This window comes from Rhizophagus irregularis, chromosome 14, assembly GCF_026210795.1.
Source record: "Rhizophagus irregularis chromosome 14, complete sequence".
NCBI lineage: Eukaryota > Fungi > Glomeromycota > Glomeromycetes > Glomerales > Glomeraceae > Rhizophagus > Rhizophagus irregularis.
Window position 1 is genome coordinate 4,851,022 of NC_089442.1, and position 24,082 is coordinate 4,875,103.

General features: G+C 28.8%; 4 protein-coding genes across 4 annotated transcripts; 2 read left to right on the forward strand and 2 right to left on the reverse strand.

The window, feature by feature from the left end:
- Positions 1 to 433: 433 nt before the first annotated feature.
- OCT59_006734 (uncharacterized protein) lies at positions 434 to 2,427 on the reverse strand (the record flags this gene model as incomplete). The annotated part of the gene is made up of 3 exons (XM_066141471.1): positions 843 to 2,427; positions 691 to 765; positions 434 to 619 (listed from the first exon to the last, which is right to left on the reverse strand). Exons 1-3 carry the CDS (start codon positions 915 to 917, stop codon positions 434 to 436), a joined length of 336 nt encoding a protein of 111 aa, XP_065998253.1. The 5' UTR covers positions 918 to 2,427.
- A 14,410-nt stretch (positions 2,428 to 16,837) lies between these two features.
- Positions 16,838 to 21,200, forward strand: OCT59_006735 (uncharacterized protein; the record flags this gene model as incomplete). Its single annotated transcript, XM_025326084.2, has 4 exons — positions 16,838 to 18,226; positions 18,332 to 19,877; positions 19,966 to 20,090; positions 20,172 to 21,200. Exons 1-4 carry the CDS (start codon positions 16,979 to 16,981, stop codon positions 21,198 to 21,200), a joined length of 3,948 nt encoding a protein of 1,315 aa, XP_025177994.1. The 5' UTR covers positions 16,838 to 16,978.
- A 525-nt stretch (positions 21,201 to 21,725) lies between these two features.
- OCT59_006736 (uncharacterized protein) lies at positions 21,726 to 23,224 on the forward strand. The gene is made up of 5 exons (XM_025317611.2): positions 21,726 to 21,917; positions 22,122 to 22,213; positions 22,298 to 22,435; positions 22,522 to 22,634; positions 22,702 to 23,224. Exons 1-5 carry the CDS (start codon positions 21,747 to 21,749, stop codon positions 22,932 to 22,934), a joined length of 747 nt encoding a protein of 248 aa, XP_025177995.1. The 5' UTR covers positions 21,726 to 21,746; the 3' UTR covers positions 22,935 to 23,224.
- On the reverse strand, positions 23,017 to 24,058 carry OCT59_006737 (uncharacterized protein). Its single transcript, XM_025317612.2, has 3 exons — positions 23,802 to 24,058; positions 23,546 to 23,702; positions 23,017 to 23,437 (listed from the first exon to the last, which is right to left on the reverse strand). Exons 1-3 carry the CDS (start codon positions 23,901 to 23,903, stop codon positions 23,289 to 23,291), a joined length of 408 nt encoding a protein of 135 aa, XP_025177996.1. The 5' UTR covers positions 23,904 to 24,058; the 3' UTR covers positions 23,017 to 23,288.
- Between the last annotated feature and the right edge of the window lie 24 nt (positions 24,059 to 24,082).

Sequence of the window (24,082 nt, forward strand, 5' to 3'; positions counted from 1 at the left end):
TTCTTACTTCCTTTGTTTCAGGTTCCAGATTTCTTATCAATATGTCAAGTTCACCACTCAAATCATTGCGTGACTTCCGCGTTGATGTTTCTTCAAGATATGTTTCAGAGTGGAAGAGTTCCCAAGTGTTTACTCCCAGTCTAGGTCTGGATAGCATATAGGATCCTGTGCCGGGAACAATTTACTGTCTACAGCTGACCAAGTAAGTAATTTGAAGATGTGTCCTCCACGTTGAGACACTCCTTCACTCCAATCGCTCTAATATATTACCGTATAACGGGGGCCACAGTACCCCGGGTATGATACAGATTTCAGAGGTTTTGACCTTATACCCCACCATTGCGTGAGTTTTTATTATTAGTAGATATGTATAAAACTTATATAATAATTGGGTATTTATCATGCGTAATACCTAGGTATTTATTAAATTATTTTAAATAATAAAATCGGTAGAAAATGGGAGTTCTTTTTTGTAAGGTACTGTGCATAGGGGGAGTACTGTGGCCCGCAAAATACGGTACAATGTTATTTCAAGGCCGGAAAAGCCGTCGTATTTACAGAAACGTAAGGACATTATAGTTGGCTTTTCGTTCATGGATCTTTGAGTATGCCTAGTATGCTAGAAAATAATTGAAAAAAAGATTACATTAATTATTGTAATTCTAAATCATGCAATATAAATATAACTACCTCTGGAGATAAATGAAAGAGGTTATCATCATCACCATTATCTTGTCCAGATTCATCATCCGTTTTCATATCCATCTGCATGAGCATTGAAGAGAACTCATCAGTGATTAAATTGTCATTATAATATCTTGATGTAAGTAGGAAACTTTTACGTTATCTAACTGAGCATGAAATTCGATGGGCTTGATGTTTCTTTTTTCTATTATTATTTCAATTTTTGTCAGCATAGTCAGAATTGGAAAATCAATTCGCACAGCTTGTTATCTGGAAAGCAAGTTAAACTGTACGAGATAAAACTTCCCCTTACGTTTGCTTTTCTATTTTCTTTCCAATCATCATAACGTGTCCAGTTATTTTTATAGCGGCCTAAATCCAATTTTTTTTCTAATTTAAGCAATGTCTTCGAGCTAGGAACACATTCAAGTGATTCAATCGCTTGTTTCAAACGTGTTTTATATTCTGAGTTGGCAGCTTGCTTGCTACATGTACGTAATATCTTTTGATTGTTCGGATTTTTGATCACATGTGATCAGAATCAAGTCGATCTTGATTTTGATTGATCGATCAAAAATTAATTGTAAGTTTAGTAGGTTTTTCCGCTAATTTGCACTTGATTCATGTTAATTTTTCTTTTTTTTAGTTTCGTTCAAAAGCGAACGATCAAAATTGAACAGGCCTAATATCTGCAATAATCGCAAAAAAAAAAACGCGTACACCAGCCAATAAATTTGATCAGTAGACCGGATCAGTCTCAATTTTCGGCAGTTTTTTGGTCCGATCCACCCTATAACTGACCATATACAATAAAAAGGGCCTGTTAGACTGTTTTATACAATTTTCTCCAAAGCACAGCTGGATTACTCGAGCGGAAAAAGCCCTCAGTGTTACTCGCTTGTATTCTGCGGACGTTTTTAATACACAATCCCTGCGCAAGCGTCTGCTAGGTATTAAGTTGAATGTTATTCATCTTGGATAGGCAGAGACGTTATTACTATTCATTTGGGAGTCTGTCTGCTAATGACCCAGTGTCGACCAGGATGGTACGTTTCAACGCCAGCTGTGCTTTTTCTCTGCGTTGCGTAGCATTTGGAGCTTCTATGTTTTTTAATAAAAGATTGACCTTCAGATGAAATTTTCAAAAGAAAAGTCACTTGTATTTGTATAGAAATATTGTGTATCCCGGGACCCAGGCTGGAGTGACAATGTGCTAATATGGATGGATAGTTTAGACGAAAAAAACTAATTAGAAACGTTGTTTCGCTTTGCAAAAAACAAGTTTATGTATTACCGAATCTTATAATTTATTTTTTACATCAATAAATCAGTTGATTTTTTATCTATGCTAATGAACTTTTGAATTATTCCATCTTACATAAAAAATTATTATTGAACATGCAATCTATTGATTTATTGAGAGAATTAAATGCCAAGCTCTTAGCTGAGATTGGCGAACTTGGGAAGAGATTAAAGTCTTTTCTTTCTTTTTTCTTTTTAGTTAAAACTTTTGGGATTTTAGTAAATATTTGAAATTTTATACTTTATTTCAAAATATATTATATCAACTTATAAAGCTATTTAAGCCTAAGTAAAAAAAAAGGATTATAAATACAATTAGTAGATAAAAATTAATTATTTTAGCTCTGTGTAATGTGTATAATTATTATTATGTTATATAATATTTTGAGATGATTGTAATTAAAATAAAGTGAATGAGCTTTATTGAATATCATTTATTTAAAAAAAAAAACAATGGGCATAAATAATAAAAAACTGTATTAGTATTCTAATTTATCAGCAATGTACCAACCAAGCACCAAAAAAAACCTGCAGAAATACTTAATTTAAAAATCTCGTCCCTAATACTCAAACTGAATGGAACATGCATTAGCCCAGAAGGCATTTCATCAGAAACAATTTCATTTTTTGTAATTTGAAATCCTGATTCTCTGTAAGGAAACAAAGCACCTATCCATCCACTTCAACAAGGAGTCAGCATGCCACTGGCATAAAGAACATCATAAATAACTATACTCCAAAATGTTTCATCAACATCTCCCTTATAGGTGCAGATAAATTGAAAGGTCATTTAAAGCGGGCAAATCACGTGACTTTGAAAAAAATTGTTTTCATAAAATAAAACTTTTTACCATATATTCAACCATTCTAAATACACATTCTAAATGCATTTTTGCCTGCTTTGCAAGTTTACTTAGAGCGCAGAGTAGGGTTTTGAATGCTGTTTTTGATTTATTTGACTTTTTCAATTTTGTTATCTATTTTTGGATATAATTGGCAAAGTTTTGTTCATTCATATGTAAAGTCAAAAACAATATTCAAAATCCACTTTTTTTCCTTAAGTAAACTTGCAAAGCAGATAAAAATATGCTTATATTATGATTTTAAAGTTTCTATTAATCTTTCTTTATAAAAAATTATTTTAATTAAAATTACACTGAATCACGTAATTTGCTTTTGCTTTAGATGACCTCCAAATTGAGCAATGACCAGTTCTAACCTATTTAATCAGAAATAAAGTCCCAATCCTAAATCATGGATTTTTGCAACCTTTTTTTAAAGATGCAGCTAATCTTTCAAGATGCCATCAAGAGTGACCTTTAGAATATTACAACCACCTCTTAAGTTGTATCTAAAATATTTTTTCATTGCATTTAACAAAATAATTTGGCTAACAGTAATAGATGCATTTGTTGAAGTAAAAAAATCGCATTTAAAATGTTATTTTAAACCAACTTTATTGATTCGCTTATCAATAGCATCAGTAAGTTGAGCAATCACTTGTGACCAATCATCTATAAAATTTCTATTGATATGTCCTATAATATCTTTAGCATCTATGAAAATTTCTTCCTATCCTTCATAATCAACAAATAAGTAACAAAACCGTTCAGCATTTTTTAAAATATGTTTACTAACGCCTTATGCAACTGTTAACTATACATCATCAGGTGAAAATCAAAGGTGTTGGTGAAGAGAAAAAGTATAAATGATTGTTGAGATAAATCCATGTAGAGAAGCATTATTCCAGATTATAGAAGTTGGATTGGAATCTGAATTTTCTGCAAATTCAAATGAGAAAGAGTGTAATTTACATCTATTAGACCATGGCTTGAAATAATCTTTAATATCTTTATATTCAAAACATTCATTTTTTTGTTCAAGTTTATCAGTTATTTTTTGGGTGCTTTTTGATAAGATTATTGTTAAGTTTAAAAAGTTTAAAGAACTCTTATTTTTATTTCAATGTGACTGATCACGTGACAGTTTGTGAAACAAAATAATTAGTTCAAAAGTCATATTCTTTTCCGATAAGTCAAAAAAATTCAAATGCATCATTACAATTTCCTTTTTTGAATTTCGTTGACACTTATACTTCACATCATATATAATGCTGTTCAATCTTTTATTAAAATGGAAAATGCATTATGTAAAATATCCTTTATATACTGTATAAAGCTTGGACTTATATTTTAATATATAACTCAAGTTGACTTAAATTAGATTCACATTTGAGTTAGAAATTTCTTGACTTGAGTCAACTGGAATTACATGTTTGATAATGCTAGTTGAACCCTATTTGTAATTCCTATTAGCACTATAATTATAATTGTCTAGGTAAAATTATAGATAGTAAGCACTTTAACTTTGACTTAAATTAACTTGAGTTAACTTGAATCCTGAAACTTGAGTACTCTTTAAGTCAAAATAATTCTTGACTCATTTTACTTGAGTTGACCTGTTCTGACTTGAACCCAAGTAGAGGTATGCTCTGAATCTGGTCAATCTGAATATCCAGTCATCCATCCAAAATTTAACCAGATTCAGATTGATCTGAATGATTTATCAGATTGACCAGATGGATCATTGGATATCCGGTCAATACTTGCTCACCAATTTGACCAGATGGTTGACCGGATATTTGAATAATCTGGTGAATCTGGTGAATCTGAATTCAGTTTTTTCTACTTAATACTTTTTATTAATATTAATTAACAATTAGAAATTTTTTAATAATAAATATAGTATTTATTTATACGTTATTAAAAATGATTTTTAACAAATTAGTTGACACAATATTTATAAAAAGTTTAAGATTTGGATCAAACCGGTTTGAAGACCCCTAAAGAAAAAAAAAGAAGAGAACGTTAAAGACTATCCAAAGACTAAAAAAACAAAAAAATCCCCTCCCTAACTTATTTTTATAACCCTGGTCCAAGAAGGTGTCTCCCTAAAAAAAGAAGCAAAAAGAACGTTAATTACGTTCCTAAAAACAAAAAAACAAAAATACCTTTCCCCCAACTTACCTTTATAACCTATGCCGAAATCCAGGTCCAAGAGGCGTCTTTCTAAAGAAAAGAAGCAAAAGGAACATTAGTTACGTTCCTAAAAACAAAAAAAAAACTAAAAATACCCTTCCCAACATACTTTAATAGTCCAAGCTAAAGATAAACATGTAATGAATTAATTAGAGATTTTGGTATTAAGTTTTGCAGTAAGTTTACCATTAATTTCAGAGAAGATCCTCTCGACTTTCGCAGTAATAGAGACTAATAAAATTATCAACCCAAAAATCCAGGGTCTAGAAAGGACGTCACCTAAAGAAAAAAGAAAAAGGAACATTAATTATGTTTCCAAAAACAAAAAAAAAAGATAAAAAACCCTTCTTCAACTTACTTTAATAGTCCAAGTCAAAATCCAGATCCAGGAAGGGCGTCACCTAAAGAAAAGAAGCAAAAGGAACGTTAATTACGTTTCCAAAGACAAAAAAACCCCTAAAAATACCCTCCCCAACTTACTTTAATAGCCCAAGCCAAAATCCAGATTAGGAAGAGCGTCACCTAAAGAAAAGAAGCAAAAGGAATGTTAATTACATTCCTAAAGACAAAAAAAAAAACAAAAATAACTTTCCCAACTTACTTTAATAGCCCAAGCTGAAATCCAGGTCTAGAAAGAGTGTCACTAGAGCTCCGCATGGATGGGGTCAGGTCAGGTTACCTGGTTAATCCAAACTGATATTTTTTTCAGGTCAGTTCAAGTCAGGTAACCTGTTCTGACCTGACCTGACCTGTTGACCCGAAAGTATTTGGGTTAAATTCAGGTCACTTTGGGTAACCTGATTACTTCGGGTAAACTGAAAGGTTTTATAACTGAATTACTTAAAAAGATAGTTAAATTCACACTTATTCAAATTCCGAAATTAAAAATTTTACAATTTTAAAATTCAATCAGTTAGTTTGGATTATATTACAGCAAATACTGAATCGCGTATTGACGTAATGTAATTTATTTATACTGACGTTTGTATTAAACTGACGTAATTGATTTTTTAAATATTTTATATTACGTACAAAGAATTTTATCAAACATCTAACATTTCTGATCTTTACTAACAAACTTATAAAAAGAATTTCAAGTCCAATGCTATTTACTAAAAAAAAAAGAAAAAGACGTTAGTGACGTTCCAGTAAAATAAAAACTACTTCGGCCCCATTAACATCACTGTTTGTTTCTTCAACTCCACCATTAACAAACACAAATACAAACATGACCACAGTCACGTACAAGAAGAATTTCAGGACATATTAAACATCAAAAATTATTTAAAGAATTGAAGGTTCAAGGGGATTAATTGCTGAAGAAAATTCTGATGGATCGCGTCAAATAATTATGATTACAGTAAACCTCTCCACCCCTTTAACCTACCCTTTCGCAAGAGAATTCCAAGTCCGAATGCAAGTTTCTAAAGAAAAAAAGAAAAAAGAATGTCAGTGACATTCCTATTTCCTACAGCAAACCTCCCTTCCCTCACACCTTTTAACTTACCCTTTCGCAAGAGAATTCCAAGTCCGAATATCAGTATTTAAAGAAAAAAAAAGGAACGTTAGTGACGTTCCTATTAAGGTTGCTTGTCTAAACCTCTTCAAAATCCTACGATTAGTTTCGTTAAAATTTTACTATAGATTTATTATAGTTTCGGTAGAGTTTCAGCAGTTTCGGCATTTATAATAAGTTTCGGCAGTTTCACCTTTCTCTAAAGTTTCGCCAGTTTTTTAATATAACTTTAATATAGTTTCAGCAGCATTTCGCTTTTCTGCGAAATGCCATCTTGCCTAAACCCCTAGGTTTCAGCAAGCAACCTTAGTTCCTATAACAAAAGAAACCCATATACTTAACTTACTCTTTCACATATTCAAGTCTGGGCGACGGTTCCTAAAGTATTTCTATAAAAAAATAATTTTTTTAATAATTAAAGACTGAAACAAGTTGAGTCAATTCTTAATAGTATATCCTACAAAAAGAAAAGAAACGTTAGAACGTTTCTTAATTAATAAACACATCCGCACACTCCTGCAGTTAGAGCTTCGAATGGGTCAGGTCAGGTCAGGTCAGGTTATATCAGGTTGTCTGTTTGACCTGACCTGACCTGAAACCTGAAAAATTTCAGGACTATTCTTATTAAAGTATTGAAAAAAAACAGTACAAAACTTTTTTTTTTTAATATAATATTATGAAAAAAAACGTTTTTGCAACATTTTTTATTAAAATATTGAAAAAAATATTGCAAAACGTTTTTTTAATATAACATTATGAAAAAAATGTTTTCACAACGTTATTATTGAAATATCAAAAAATAAACGTTACGAAACATTTTTTTAATATAATATTATGAAAAAACGTTTTCGCAACGTTTTTTCTCGAAATATTGCGATTCAACATTTTTATATTAAAATCATATAAAAAGTGAATCCCAATACTGCAATTCACTTTTTTATATTGATTTTGTATAAAAAAAGTGAGCTGCAATTTTATACATTGCGCCCATTACACCACAAATCTCTTGTATTCTTGAAAGTCCACTGAACTCGCCATTTCAAAAAAGACAGTTCCTAAAGAAATAAATAAAGTAAGTAAAAAAAAGGAAAAAAAAGGAAAAAAAATGAATATACTAATTTTCCTCCAAATCGCCATTCTGAAAGGACCGTTCGGTCTATTTTTGAAGAAACTAAAAAAAAAAATAATTAAAAAAAAAGATCAGATAATCAAACTGATCATTCGATTCGAGTTGATCTTTTCCCGATTTTGAATCAATTTTTTTTGAGGCGAAATTTAATGAAACTAGTGTTCCGAACGGATCGAATCAGATCGGATTTGAGATGAATCCGATCCGATCCGAATTCGGATCAAAAAAAATTGGATTTGATCTGATCCGAATTCGGATTAAAAATAATTGGATCCGATCCGATCCGAATCCGAAATAAACTTGATTCGATTCGGTCTGAATCCAATTCGGATAAAACCGATCCGATCCGAATCCGATCCGAATCAGAAATTAAAAAAACGTTTCGCAACGTTTTTTTAAAGATTTATTTAATAAAAACTGTTGCGAAATGGTTTATATAACTAAATAAAACCGTTTCGCAACGGTTTTTTAACGATTTTAATAAAAACAGTTGCGAAATGATTTATTTAACTAAAAAAAACCGTTTCGCAACGGTTTTTAAGTTGTTTTATTATAAACCGTTGCGAAACGGTTTATTTGACCAAAAAAAACCGTTTCGCAACAGTTTTTTAAGTTGTTTTATTATAAACCGTTGCGAAACAGTTTATTTAACCAAAAAAACTGTTTCGCAACGGTTTTTTAAGTTGTTTTGTTATAAACCGTTGCGAAATGGTTTATTTAACCAAAAAAAACCGTTTCGCAACAGTTTTTTAAGTTGTTTTATTAAAAACCGTTGCGAAACGGTTTATTTGACCAAAAAAACCGTTTCACAACGGTTTTTTAAGTTGTTTTATTAAAAACCGTTGCGAAACGGTTTATTTGACCAAAAAAAACCGTTTCACAACGGTTTTCTAAGTTGTTTTATTAAAAACCATTGCGAAATGGTTTATTTGACCAAAAAAAACCGTTTCGCAACGGTTTTTTAAGTTGTTTTATTATAAACCGTCGCGAAACGGTTTATTTAACCAAAAAAAACAGTTTCGCAATGGTTTTCTAAATTCTTTTATTATAAACCGTCGTGAAACAGTTTATTTAACCAAAAAAAAAACAGTTTCACAACGGTTTTTTAAGTTGTTTTGTTATAAACCGTTGCGAAACGGTTTATTTAACCAAAAAAAACCGTTGCAAAACGGTTTATTTAACCAAAAAAACCGCTTTCAACAAGCGGTTTTTTAAGTTGTTTTATTATAAACCGTTGCGAAACGGTTTATTTAACCAAAAAAAACCGTTTAGCAACGGTTTTGTAAGTTGTTTTATTAAAAACCGTTGTGAAACGGTTTATTTAACCAAAAAAACCGTTTCGCAACGGTTTTCTAAATTCTTTTATTATAAACCGTTGCGAAATGGTTTATTTAACCAAAAACAAACCATTTCGCAACGGTTTTCTAAATTCTTTTATTATAAACCGTTGCGAAACGGTTTATTTAACCAAAAAAACCATTTCGCAACGGTTTTTTAAATTCTTTTATTATAAACCGTTGCGAAATGGTTTATTTAACTAAAAAAAACCGTTTCGCAACGGTTTTTAATTGTCTTAATAAAAAACGTTGCGCGAAACATTTTTTATTTTCTAAGATTCGGATCCGATCCGGATCCGATCCGAATCCGTTCGAATCTGATTTGATCCGATCCGATTTGAGTGAATAGCTGATCCGATCCGATTCAATCCGAAACAGATCAAATTTTTTTGATTCGGATCAGATCACGGATCATAAAAAATCTGATCCAATCTGATCCGTTTCGGATCAGATCTGCGGATACGAATCAGATCGGATTTTTTTCGGAACACTAAATGAAACAGTTTATTAAAAACTGGAAAAAAATTTTTTATTTTATTTTTTTAACAAAATGGTCTGTTAAAAGACCGAAAAACAAATATTTTTTTTAATAAGTTTAATGAAACGGTCTGTTAAAGATGTGATTAAGGCCGCACCAATTCAATTTTTCGTTTAACATAACCCCTTCCCCCTGTTTTTGGATTTTTTATGTAAAAAAAATACATGTAATTTAGGCCAGAATTATATAAATCTTTAAGTATTGGCCAGAATTATCATTCAAAATTTTTGCTCACTCTTTTGGTCAAAATTTTGGCCAATATTAATGGTAATTCTGGTCATGTATTGTATTTTATGTATTATTTTTTGTCTTCCCCCCCCTAGATTGGGGCCCCTATGTTATGTTAAACAAAGAATTGGCTTGGAGCAGCCTAACCGTAATTTAATACATTAATTTAACGCGTTAACTAATAATAGCTATACCATATCGATTAAATCGATATTCCATGATTTGTGGCTTATGACTTTTTGATAAATGATCAGCTATGTTCGTGTAATATCTATTTCTCCATCAAATCAAACTGCTCAACCAAAAAAAAAAGTCAAACAATTAAATGGTTAAACGAAAACGGCACAATAACAATAAAAATAAAAATACTTTTACTTCAAAACGTACTTGTTATGAAGAAGAAATGGAAGAGGAAGAATTAGAAGAAAGTGTAGAGGGAAAAAAGAAGGAAGAATAGAGAGAGAAGAAAATAACGAAGAGAAAGAAATGGAAAGTGAAAAAGAAATAGAAGGAGAGAATGAAACAGAAGAAGAGGATAAAACAGAAGGAAAGGAAGAAACAGACGTTTCTGAAAATGAAAATGACTAAACAAATAATAAGGATAATAAAGATAGGAGCTTTGTATAGTCACACTTTGAAAAAATCACAGATGATAATGGTACAAAATGGGCAAGATGTAAATATTGCAGGTAAACTAAGAAATGAATTTAATATTTATATTTTATATTAAATGTACAAAAATTAAATGATTTACTTAATTTAATAGCAACGTTAAATACAAAATGAACGGTAAAACCTGCGATTCAACGGGAAACTTAAGTAGACATCTCAAGAGTCATATGGACAAAATTGATCCATCAACTAAAAAGCAGGCGGATTTCATGAAAAAGTTTCTAACCTAAGACACTGATGAAAGAATTGTAAATATACAAATATTACCACTACATTTTTTGTTAAAAAAACTAATTTATTTTATCTTTCATTTTTAACAGCCATATAGTGATGAAATCTTTCGAGAAAAACTAGCAATTTGGATAACAATTGATGATCAACCATTTACTATTACAGAATGTCAAGAATTTAAAGAACTTTTTAAGGTATGCAACAAAAAAGCTAAACTTCCTTCAGCTGACACAGTTCAGAGAGATGTTTCTATAAATTCCTCCCTTTAAAAGTCAACCAATGAAGTGAACCGAAAATTCGAATTTGTGTGGATTGTTTACATCTCCCACTTGGCAAAAATGGTAGATAAATACAGTATATGTTACATATTTACTATATCTATTTAGGCTACAAACAAATGGTTTGGTCGAAAGATTCAATAAAACTTTATGTGAAGGATTAGCCAAAAATCATTCTAAATTTCTAATGCAAGTTAATTTTTAGAAAAATATTACTGGTAAAAAAAATTTGTTTTTAAATTTAAAAATATAAATTTATAAATATTATATTATATTATTTTTTTTAAATTAAGAACGTTCTAGGAAAATTAAGTTTCACCTTAAATTGTTGGATCTCTACGAATAATATTGCTTTTTTTGACATAACATACCATTTTGTTGACATTGATTGGTGTCTCAAAGAAACCCTAGTTGATTTCATACATTTATCAAGTTCTCACTTTGGTGAAAACCTGGCAAAAGAATTTTTGAAAAGTATTGATGAAGATTTTAATATTTTAACAAAAGTAATAAATTTCTTATTTTTTTTATTTATTTTTTTTGAATAAAAAATTTTGATATATTAATACAATAACACTTATATTATTTAATATAGATAATGACTATTACGGCAGATAATACCGCTAACAACAATACATTTTTAAGAGAACTTGAATATGTCTGTCATCAAAAAGAAGTTAAATTCAATCACAAAAAAAAATAATATATGTTGTTTGGCTCATATAATAAATCTGATAATACAGGAGATTTTAAAAAACATAAAAGCCTGGGGATGCTCAAGAGGAAGATGAATTATTAGAACTAGTTTCTCAAGAAGAACAAGAAGATAATGTTAATGTAGAAATAATTCCAAAACTAAGACGACTAATAGTAAAAATTCGTTTTTCACTATAACGAAAGGAAAATTTTGCTCGTCGTTGTGAATTCTTTTCAATTCAATCATTAAATGTTATGTTAGACGTCAAGACTCGATGGAATTCAACGTATCTTATGTTAGATCGTATATTAAAACTTCAAGAAGTAAGTAAATTTATTATATTGTAAATTATAAATAAGAAAATATTTAATTTATTTATAAATATTTTATTAGCCCATTAATGATCTTACATTACTTGAACCTGATTTAAATAAATTTTTTATTTCTACTGAAGAGTGGAACATTATTAAAGAACTGCATCGTGTACTTGAAGTAAGTTCTCTGTTTTTTTTGTTTAAAAATTAAAATTTTATGTTAATAAAAATATGATTGAAATTTTAGAAGTTTTACAGAACCACGGAATATATGTCTATATCAAAATATGTGACATTGTTATCTTCCGTACCTATATATAATAAACTTCTCGACCATATTGAGAGTTTACTTGATAAAGAAGATTTAAAGTATTGTGAAATTTCAAATATACGTGATGCTATATAAAAGGGTTATGAAAAATTAAAAATTTATTATTCAAAAACAGACGATTCATATGCATATACCATTGCAACAAGTAATTTCTTTATTTTTTTTTTATCTTTAATATTCAATTTATAATATTAATAAATTTTTTCTAATTTATTATTCAGTTTTAGACCCGAGGTTAAAGCTTAATTTTTATAAAAAGGAAAAATAGGAAACTGAATTCATTGATCAAGCCAAAAATATTTTTATATATACATATAATAATGATTATTTTGAAACAAATAATATAATTAGTAATGATAATGATGGTGAAAATTTTATTAATGATACAGATAATTTTTTTAATGAAATATTTGGAACTGGTGACGAAATTAATTCTGATAATTATGAAGTAAAAGATTATCTTAATAAACCTGTTGAACATATAAAAACAGAACCTTTAAAATGGTAAAAGGTGATATTAAATTACTTTTGCATTTATTTTTAACTTTTAAATATATATTATTCACTTCATTTTTTAATATTATATGAATATAGGCTAACGAAAAAATCTATTCACGTCTTTCAAGTATAGCTCGTGACTTTCTTTCTATCCCAGGTAAATAATAATTAATCTAATACGATTATTATAATATATCTAATTTCTTATATATTTTTCTCTTATATATAGGTACTACAAGTATACCTGTAGAACGCATTTTTTCTGGCGGAAGTGATCTTATTACAAAAAGACGATCATGCTTAAACTTTAAAAGTATCTAAGCATGTATGTGCTTAAAAAATTGGGTTCATAATTTGTAAAACTAATAATATATAATAATAGTAGTAATAATAATAGTAATAATAATAGTAATAGTATTAATAATAATAACAATAACAATAATAAATATATTTTAGTTTTAAATTTCAATAATAAAATTTTTTATCACAATGAATTTAAATTTGGTATTTTAATGTTTTGGTATATTTTATATGTTGTGTAATATCTTAATTAAGCCGCAAATCCCTTAATTGCATATCAAGTAAATTCGTATAACATTAAAGATTTGATTTTTTTATCAGATTTAGTTTTAAAATCGTTTCTAAAGAAACGTTTTTTCTTTTTTCTATTGCAGGAATGCCAGATTTTTAGTTTTGGACGAATGGCCTTTCAAATAGGTTTTTTTTTTATTTTTTTCTTTAAATGTCTAAAAACGTTTTTAACGAAACGTTTAATTTTTCTATTGCAGGAACGCTGGCTTTTTTGGATTTGGACAAACTGGATTTTTGTAAAGGTATTTTTTTTAGTTTTTATTTTATTTTTATTGTTTTAAAAATATTTCTAATGAAACATTTTTTTCTTTTTTTTTATTGCAGAAACGCCGGATTTTTAGTTTTGGACGAACCTGACTTAAAGTAAAGGTATATTTTTTTATTTTTAATTTTTTTTTGTCTTAAAAATATTTCTAATGAAACTTCTTTTCTTTTTTCTATTACAGGAATGCTGACTTCTTGGTTTTGAATGAATCAGACTTTCAAAATAGGTTTTTTTTATTTTTTTTTCTTTAAATGTCCTAAAAAACATTCTCACTTTTCTATTGCAGGAATGTTAGGCTTTTGGATTTGAACAAACTGGGCTTTCGTAGAAGTATGTTTTTTTTATTTTTAAAAAAAAATAATTTTTTTTTTTAAAAACGTTTTTTTCTTTTCTATTTTAGGGACACTAACAACTCAAATCTTAGCAAAAATGACTTTATAAATAAAAAAAATAAATGTCATAAACATTTATTTAAAACTATTAAACAATTAAATCTACATGAATTACAGCATTACTGCATTGATATTACGGCATTAAGACACTATAGCATTACAGCTGAATTATAACTTTAGTTTCGGGTTAACATGTAATCAGGTCAGGTCAAACTTGTAACCTGACCCGATACTGAGTCATGAATTTGATAACCTGACCTGGATATTTTAGGTCAACCTGATGGGTCACCTCGAATTGACCCGCTACCCATGCAGAGCTCTAATTTCTGCATCTAGTTCGTTTTCAATTTTTATCATTTCTCACGTTGGATTCGGCCTAGTGCTTCGATCTGTATTGGTTTTATCCAGATTTTCATCTGGATTGAATTTCATTAAATTTTGCTGGCACTATGAGTTTGGCCGAAATTAGTATAAATTTTTGGGATAATAATACTTTAATGTTGATTTAAATTATAGTCTGTTTAAATCTGAAATTCATAATCTTTCTCAGCCATAATCGTCACATGAAAATATTCAAGTTTTCATCCGAATTGAAGCACTAAATTCAGCTCATCGAGAGGATTCCAATGATATGTATTTCATATTTGTAGCATCAATATTGACAGAGTTATTCATATTTAAAATTTGGTATTAAATAGTCTTATAATTTTTATAGTAAACAATAATTTTAAAATTCAAAGTTAATGATCTCCGCATCCAGTGATCCAATCTTTATGATCTTTACGCGGTTAGATTCAGCTCATCGAGAGGATTCCAATGATATGTATTTCATATCTGTAGCATCAATATTGACGGAGTTATTCACGTTTAAAATTTTATATTAAATTATAATTATAAAAATCACATGACTATGATGTAATTTCGACCATTTCGACTTTAATTTCAACTTTTGACCTTTCCAAGTCAAAATATTTCTACTTTTGGGCTTTAATTTCGACTTCATGTATAAAACAAATCCAATAAGTTAACTGAATATAAGTAAATTTGTAAAAATTTTTTTTAATTAATATTTTATTATATATTAAAATTAAATATTTATTAATTACACAAAATTAATAACTTTGCAAACTTTTTTTAATATACAAATAGCTAAAAAGATATATAGATTTAAAAAATTTAGTAAATAATGGCCAATTTTATTACGGTGCAGAACCTCTATAATAGGAACTTAAAAAAATTTAAATAAAATTTGATTTTATAATTGGATTTTAATTTTATAAAAAAAATTAAACTCTATTTATTAAAAGGAATTGATTTATAAAATAAAAAAAAAGTCTCAATTTTTTCAGATTATGTAAGCATCATGTGATACATATATTAACCAATCAGAAATTAGGATTTTATAAGTTATATGATATAAAATTTATATAATATATTTATTTATTGTATTTCATTATAAACTGATGAATTAGGTATACAATGATGAGATTTGTATTTTATTATATGTATTTTTTGACCTGAACTGTCTTTTAAATATTCACTTGATGGTATATAAATTATCATCTATAACATTAAATTGACCTATATTTAAACAACCTTATTCATTAAATCTTTTTTTGCAGTTTTAAAATTTTTTTTCTTCTTAGCATATTAAAAAAAAATCTGTACATTAAATGTAGCTAAAAAAACCTGTAATACAAAAATTTAAACTAGTCTCAATTTTGACTAAATTTAATCAATATATTTAAATTACAGATTTTTAAACAGCTAAAACTCAGCCAAAATTTAATTTAGAAAAAAAATAACCGATAATTTTTAAAGCTAATGGTCATGTCTATAAAAATTATTGGTTAAATTTTTTACTTTAATATAAAAAAATTTTTTTTTAGAAATTTATAATCAATCAATTGTTACTATATATAAGTAGTTGAGTATAGAGGTTCTGCACTATAGTTATTTAGCTAAAAATAAATAAATAATTATAAACATAAAGTTTTATAATTCATTATTATGGTTTGCATTATTAGATAATAAATGATTTAGTAAATAAGTATATCTCGAATTAAAGGATAATTTCCAGAATTTATTGGATTTATTATAAAAAGATAAATTTAAGTTTGATTTTAATTATTTAAAGAAAGTTAAATATTAATTTTACAAAAAAATTACTATAACTAAAGTTTTTATAATAAATAAAGGTAATAAAAATATTAATTTTTTAAACTTTATATTATATCAATTAATATAATTAAAAGTTGGGAATGTAAGAATCTATTATGTTCTATCCACCAATTTTTGATTGTTTTCTAATATAGTAGATAACATAATATAAGGCAAAGGAAATTTTTAGGTTTTCAAAACTAACTATTTATAGTACCTACCTAATACATTTAAACAATTTTGATTAAAAAGAAGGATTATTCTTGGCGTTTTTTAAATAATATTTTTGGCTGGTGATCATGTGATCTTTTCCGGGATATTTTAATTAATATGAGGCGTTTAAACTTTTTTTTTCAGGAATACGGTATCAAAGATTCAAGTATCTAGATTTAAACTCTAGAATACGCCCAAAAAAAAGGCTGTTTGTAAAAATGGCAAATTCAGAAAAAAAAATGTGAAAAAAAGAGAATTCGATAAATTGCCATTCCAATTTCCAAATAGAAGAACGGAATGCCAACCCCTTTATGGTTGATCACATAGTAAATTTACCAATTAACTCAATTATATTCACGTGAATTCATATTTATACAAGCTCTTTCAACTTCCCGTTTTGAAGTGAATCTTTGCTCTATGGACTTTAAGGTCACGAATTCGCAATTGCGACAAGTCTCATAAATAACATTTTGGATAAACTGGATATTGTAGATAAAGATATTAATATTTATCTCGACACTTTGGAAAGCTCTCTGCAATCAACATAATCTATAATTTATTACTATGGCAAAAGAGACAACACAGCCCAAAAAGGACATTATTAATTGTAACGATAATAAAAATACACACCTTTCAAAAGACACAACAACACCCTTTACTTCTACTTCAACAAATGCGATTGATAACAAGAATAAAGATAAAATCCCTTTACAAAACAACACTTCCTCATTAACTTATAATATGCTGCCACGTAATAATACACTAATATCAAGTGAATCTTCAGAGAGTTCAGAGGATGAAGAATATGTGACACCATCAAAAGAACCATATGAAAATAAATATATTAAACTTACAACAATTGATGCATTAGATTTCTTGTCAACTGCTGATGAAATTAATACAACAAATTCGGACGCTATTATAAGTATCATTCGCAAAGCTACAAATTTAACCTTTATATTCTGTATAGTTTCTTCAGCACTTGCTGCCTTTATTTCAAGATTAGAAAGCAATTTAGGTTTTTGGTTCTTTTATCTTTCTTTGACCAAATTCTATTCTTTATGTACCTTGCTTTGGGTTCATTACCTTTATAGATTAAATTCGGAATCATTATCACTTAAGGACACAATCAATGTTGCCAAAAAGGTTGCAATGGGAATTTCTATCAGTCAAATAATGTATCAGCTTTTAACAAATAGTGTTGAAATTTACAAGAATCCTTTGATATATGCGAGTTCTGCCATTGGGTTTCCTTTTTTTGTACTTTTTGAGGAGATTCTTATCGCTTATCAAAAAGAGAATTCGATTAAACGGGCATTGTTAAAAGAAGAACGAACAAATTCGCAAATATCAGTTTACAAAGCAATCGATCGTTTTGGTGAAAGAAAAGGATTATATCTTCGCACTATTTCTAATCAATTGCGACAAACCACTGACCTGGCAGTAGATACTTTAAAGCAGTTAACTCCATCTCATTTCCTTTCAAAACCTCATGAACAATTATCAGCTTGTTCGATCTCATTCCCCACTGCTTCTATAAATGCTATTCACAATATTTTAAAGGATATAAATTATATTTCTACCCATTTAGGAACTTTATCATTATTATTATTTTCAGAACAAGATAATCAAGGAATTTCTCATGTTAAACGAGAATTTGACATTGGTGAAATCATACAGCAAGTTGGTGATGTTCTTGCCGGTGATGCATGTAATGCCAAAGTTGAATTGGTTATTTATCATGTGGAGTATGGTTTAAATCATTTAAATGTCATTGGCGACGAGGCTGCTTTCAAGCATGCTCTATTGGACGTAAGTAATTACATACGGTATTGGAAGCAAAAAAAAAAATTTTTTTAATTTCTTATTTTATTTGTTTGTTTATTTATTTTTTTTAAAAAATCTTTTTTTACATAGCTTCTTAAATGTATAATTGATGGTGCTAATCCTGGAGATTGTATAGAATTAGGATTACAAATACGTTTATCGAATGGATTGGAATCTCATGGTTCAGAAAAAGAACGTAAAATTAATCCATATGATAAAGTCAGTTGTACAATAGAAATCATTCACAATGCAGGAAATACTGGATCAAAAGAGTCTAAGCGCAACAATATATTTCCTAATGCAAATTTGACTCATAAAATTTTAAGTTTCTTGGGTGCTGAGCTGAGGGTGGGAGAAGGACTCGAAATCATCATCGAGTTAGAGGCAGGATCACCCCTCGCACCACCTAATGTACCCAAAGTAAATGAAGAAAGTCTTCGACGATATCCTCATTTACGAATAACTGGAGAGCCTTCTGTTGAAGAACTTATCAAAACTTCACAGAGTATGAAGGAACAAAGAGTTGCTTTGCATGCTACGAGCAAAAGTTATTTTGCTAAACATATTACTAGCTGTTTGACTACTTGGAGTACTGATATTTCGCATGTACCTATAGGTGGAGAAGAAGAATTCGAAACGCCTCGTTCAGAAACGCCTTCTCCTTTAGAAACTGATACTGATACTGTACTTGGTGATTCAGATGTAGCATCAGAAGAACAAAAAAATAGTGATTTGCCACCTACTTTTATAATAATTGATGATGATATTGATACGCTTAAACAACAACTTACTCATATAAGAAAAGTACCATTCCAATTAAATGCAATGACAAATCTTGCAAAACGACAGGGTCAGCCACCTAATTCATCATCACGAACTACTGCTATAATACATTTCACTTCACTTTCAAACTATAAGTCAGTAAAGGATGTTCTTCAATACATTATTTCACCAGCAACAAGTCCTTTTAATTTGCCGCAAGTTTTAGTAATTCCTAAACCAGCTGGTCCGAGGCGCTTTTTAACTGCGCTTCACACAACCATTAATAGAATAGTGGTTGATCCTGTTTTTATGCCTATAGCAACATCTCCTATGAGTCCAGGTCAACAATTGAGCGGGTTTATTAATGGTACAGAGGCAAATCCTATGGAAAATGTAATTAGGGACACTAAGATTACAGAATCTCCCGGAAATTACTTCCCTTCAGATGCTGCCAGTATGTGTCAAAATGACACATCTTCACCAAACACGAATATTACAAATAGTCCACTTAGTCCAAGACCTAGTGGTAGCGGTAGCCTATTAGTTATTCCACCAAAGAGTATATCAAATCCTCAAAAAAATGTGATTAAAATAGTAGGTTCAACCTCTCCTGGAAGAAATGGACCTTTTCAGAGTACTGGACCTTTATCTCCAACACCAATTGGAGTAAGAGGTACTGGAAGTCCATCCAATGCTGGTAGTCCTGCAGCTAATTCCAACTGTAATCCAATACAACCGGTTTCATCACCCCCTCCACCATCTCCTTCATTACAAAATCAACCTTCCGCACAATCACCTCGTAGACCAAAAAAACCAAAAAAGAAGACCAACACCGATACTGTAATACCACCAGTTAATGTCTTGATAGTTGAAGGTAAGTTTATATTAGTGTCATGTTTGTTGTTTTAATACATGTTACATATCAAAATAACTAAAATTGTGAATAACGTATTTAATACCAGATAATCCCATTAATCAAGCAATTTTGTCAACTTTCATGAAGAAAAAGAAGATTAAATATGAGTGCGCATCTAATGGACAAGAAGCCGTAGACAAATGGCAAAAGGGAGGATTTCATTTAGTTCTGGTAAGTAAAAAATAATTTTCTTTTGTGATTTATTAAAAATATTCAGCAAATTAATATTAAACTTCTATTTTATTTATGTAGATGGATATTCAACTGCCTGTAATGGATGGAATAGAAGCCACTAAAAAGATAAGAGGTTTAGAAAAATCACAGAAAATAGGAGTTTTCCCTTCAACGCCTCCTTCTGCTTCATCTACACCTGTTTCTACACCTATGAAACAAACCCCTCCTTCCACACCAGACTTAGGTTTAATACCTGTTATTATCGTAGCACTCACCGCTTCTTCGCTACCTTCCGACAGGACGAATGCATTGGCAGCAGGTTGTAATGATTTTCTAACTAAACCAGTTAGTTTGGTATGGTTGGAAAGAAAGATTCAAGAATGGGGATGTATGCAGGCATTAATTGATTTTGATGGTTGGAAAAGATGGAAGAGAGATGGTGAAGAAGCATTGAGAGAGAAAAGAATCGAGTCGACAACTATTGTTGGTCCTGGCGGAAATAAGTTTAATATTCTCAACTCTGGGGGGAGTAATGTCAAGTTATCTAAAAGTTTGAAACTGAAACAAAAACAAAACTCACAAGTTAGAAATAATCTCGCGAGTGAGAATAATGATAGTGATAATAAGACTAAGTCTACTATTACAACCACGACTTCAAGATCGAAATTAGTGATAGAAGAGTCATCATCAAATTTTCTTGATTCGACCAAGGATAATAAAATTAATACTTTACCGTCAACAACTTCTCCACCTCCAAGTGGAGATGTCAACAATTCACCTGCAGGCATGGTGACATCACCTCCACCAATAGTTGTTAAACCTAGTACCCCTCAATATAATAGGGAATCCAATAAAACTAGTAATATTAGTCCAATATCTACGAACAACATGAAAAATAATTTAATAAGCAATAATTCATTAACAATCACAACAAACACTTCAACCCCATCCATGACTAATACCACAAATGAAACATCTTCACAACCTTCAACTCCATTATCAACATCAGATCCTCAAAAAACAGGAAGAAAGAGAGGAAACACTGTCTCTTCGATAAATGGTGTGAATCTAAGTGTTGGTGATCAAAATGGTAATAGTCTCATGTAATAATATAAAACATTTTAATTATATTATTTATCTGTTATATATTATTATTTTATTTTGATTTTTTTTTCTTTTTTTTGTTGTAAAAAAATAATTTTATATTCGTGAAAATGGAAGACTTCATTTTCAAATATTTAATCAACCACTGCAAATAATTAAATAAAATGTTAAATACAAATCCGTTAATAGATAGTTTAAATATTGATTATGATATATTTAATTAATTGTTTAAAAAAAATATAATATTAATAAATTTTTTGTCAAATGTTTCAAAATGAATTGAACCATAAAATCATAAGTTTGAAGTAACTTTTTATTTTTAATTAATATTGACGCGTTTTCACACTTCTACAACTTATTATTTTCTCTGCGAAAACATTTAAATAATTTATCTCATATAATACTTTTCTTTTTTTCCAAAAAAAAAGTAAAAATGCCCACACATAGTTTCGTAAAAATGTGTTAGACTATCATAACTGTGCCACATGGTGATTTGTATATAAGTATATAACGATCAATACGATTAATATTACACTTCTTATTTTCGAAATGGCTACAATATCACCCCAAGTTCTTGTTTTATTTGAAAACTTAAATAAACGTCAGTTAGAACTAGAAAATAAAGTTACACAATTGAAAAATGTAATAATCTTGTTAACTCAACAAGAACTTGCTGCAGAGATTAGGAATGGTGTAAAAGAACTCGAAAAGTGGATAGAGGTGAGAATTAAAATTTTATTTTATCTTAATTTGGTACATACCTATATACTATATGTAGTATATATGGTATATATATATATATATATGAATTCTATTAATTCAATTGATTATATTAATTCATTTCATTCATAATTAATTCATAATTAAAACAAGTTCAAAACAAGAAAGCAAAAATCAAATATTAATTTGAAATTTTATTGTTAGGATATAAAGGAAATAGCAGAAGAACAGGAAACAGATAAAGAGAAACAAGTTATTATGCAAAAGTTACATAGAAATGAGGAACAATTCAAACAGTATGTTGTTTGTATAATAATTTAAAAGTCGTTTTAAAAGTTCTTTCTTTTTTATTTGTTAAATAAATAAATTTCTTAATAAAGATTACAAGTATCAATTCGAAGAGCCATTTTAACATCTAAACAAAATATTGAAAAAGAAGCTAAAATAGAACGTGAAATGTTATTAGGTCGTGGTCATGGTAAACAAGAAGTATTTGAAATGAGAAGGCGTAATCTAACGTGAGTTAATTATGGTTAATCTTTAATTTGGATGTCACAAAACTAAAATTTCTGTTAATTTCTTCAAATTTATTTTTGTTTTATAGTTCAGAGGACACACTTTTACATTCTGCAAGTGATGTCACAGAATCATTACGACGAACGACTCAATTGATGGAACAAGAAATCGAACGAAGTGCCTATTCAGCGAAAATACTTGGTAAATGAATTGATTTTTTATAATAAGATATAATTAATATGTTTACTGAAAATGTTGTCTTTTATAGATGAATCTTCTCGTACGTTAAAGACGACTTTTAATGAATATAGGGGATTTTCTTCAGTGGTACGCAGTTCAAAACAGCTGATTACGAAATTGGAACAAAGTGATTGGACAGATAGATTACTTATCCTCTTTGGTTTATTCGTGTTTCTGCTTGTTGTAGTGTACATTCTAAAGAAGAGAGTGTGGAATACTGGGTTCGGATGGGTATCTTGGTTTGCATCTTGGATTATATGAAGAGGATTTTAAAATTAATAATTCGACTTTTAATTATAAAAAAACTTTTTAATAATTGTAATTTAATTGAATTTCTGAAATTGCGTTAAAATTTCTTCGTAATCTTTATTAATTGGAACAAATGGAGCAGTTGGAATAATTAGAATAGTTAAAAATAAATAGAATAATTGGAAAAGTTGAAATAGCCAATAAATTTTAAATCAACAAATGAAAACATATAACGGCTATTAACTTGATTTAAAATTATTAAATTTATTTTTAATTATTATTAAGTATTAAAAAAAATAATATTAAAAAATCTAGTTCTTATGGTCTGAAATTGTCCTTTTGAAAGTAATAATGATAAGTTGATTATTATACTGAAAAACTTTCACCACATCCACAATTTTCTTTAACATTGGGATTATTAAATACAAACTTAGATGATAATCTGTCCTTTACATAATCCATTTCACTTCCGATGAGTTTAAAAAGAGATTTATGTTCAACAAGAACCGTAACACCTAATAAAACATAATTAATTGTCTAATTCCATTTAAATTCAAAAAAAGAAAGAAAGAAAGAAAAAAGAAAGTAGTAATAATAATAATAATTATTGCCAATTGACTTACCATCTTGTTTTACTATCTCATCATGTTGTCCTTTCTCTTTGGTATATTCTAAAACGTAAGATTGTCCAGCACAACCTTTGTTCTTAACAGCAACACGAATTAATTTAGGATCAGGACCTTCAACTAATTGACGAAGTCGATTTACTGCTGAAGGAGTCTTAATAAATTCGAGAGTAGTATAAGAAATTATATATAAATATTAAATATATAAATAAATATATATTTTAAATAAAGAAGAAAAATATCGATATTATACCAATGTCATTGCCGCTTTCTGAACGCGACCTTTTCTAGAAGCCGCTACTGAAGCTTCGGCCATTTTAAGAGCCATTGATCGAATTGCTGTTGCAGCTGTCATGTTGAAAATGAAATGTAAACATTTAAAAGAAAAGGTCTAAATTTAAAAACCTTATTATACTTATTATGAAAGAAAAATCGTAAAGAAAAAAAATAAAATTCTAATGGTTATAATGAAATGAGTCTTAATGAGTCTTGCAATTCAATAAATTTTTTTTTTTGATTTATAATATTACCGAA

Excerpts from the sequence above, each read along its gene's own strand:
- OCT59_006736 (XM_025317611.2), top strand. The coding sequence starts at position 21,747 with ATGGCTACAATATCACCCCAAGTTCTTGTTTTATTTGAAAACTTAAAT. Across the intron at positions 22,214-22,297 it reads AATGAGGAACAATTCAAACA|ATTACAAGTATCAATTCGAA; the intron begins GTATGTTGTTTG and ends TTCTTAATAAAG. Across the intron at positions 22,436-22,521 it reads ATGAGAAGGCGTAATCTAAC|TTCAGAGGACACACTTTTAC; the intron begins GTGAGTTAATTA and ends TTTGTTTTATAG.
- OCT59_006737 (XM_025317612.2), bottom strand. The coding sequence starts at position 23,903 with ATGACAGCTGCAACAGCAATTCGATCAATGGCTCTTAAAATGGCCGAA. Across the intron at positions 23,703-23,801 it reads AGAAAGCGGCAATGACATTG|ACTCCTTCAGCAGTAAATCG; the intron begins GTATAATATCGA and ends GAATTTATTAAG. Across the intron at positions 23,438-23,545 it reads TGAGATAGTAAAACAAGATG|GTGTTACGGTTCTTGTTGAA; the intron begins GTAAGTCAATTG and ends ATGTTTTATTAG.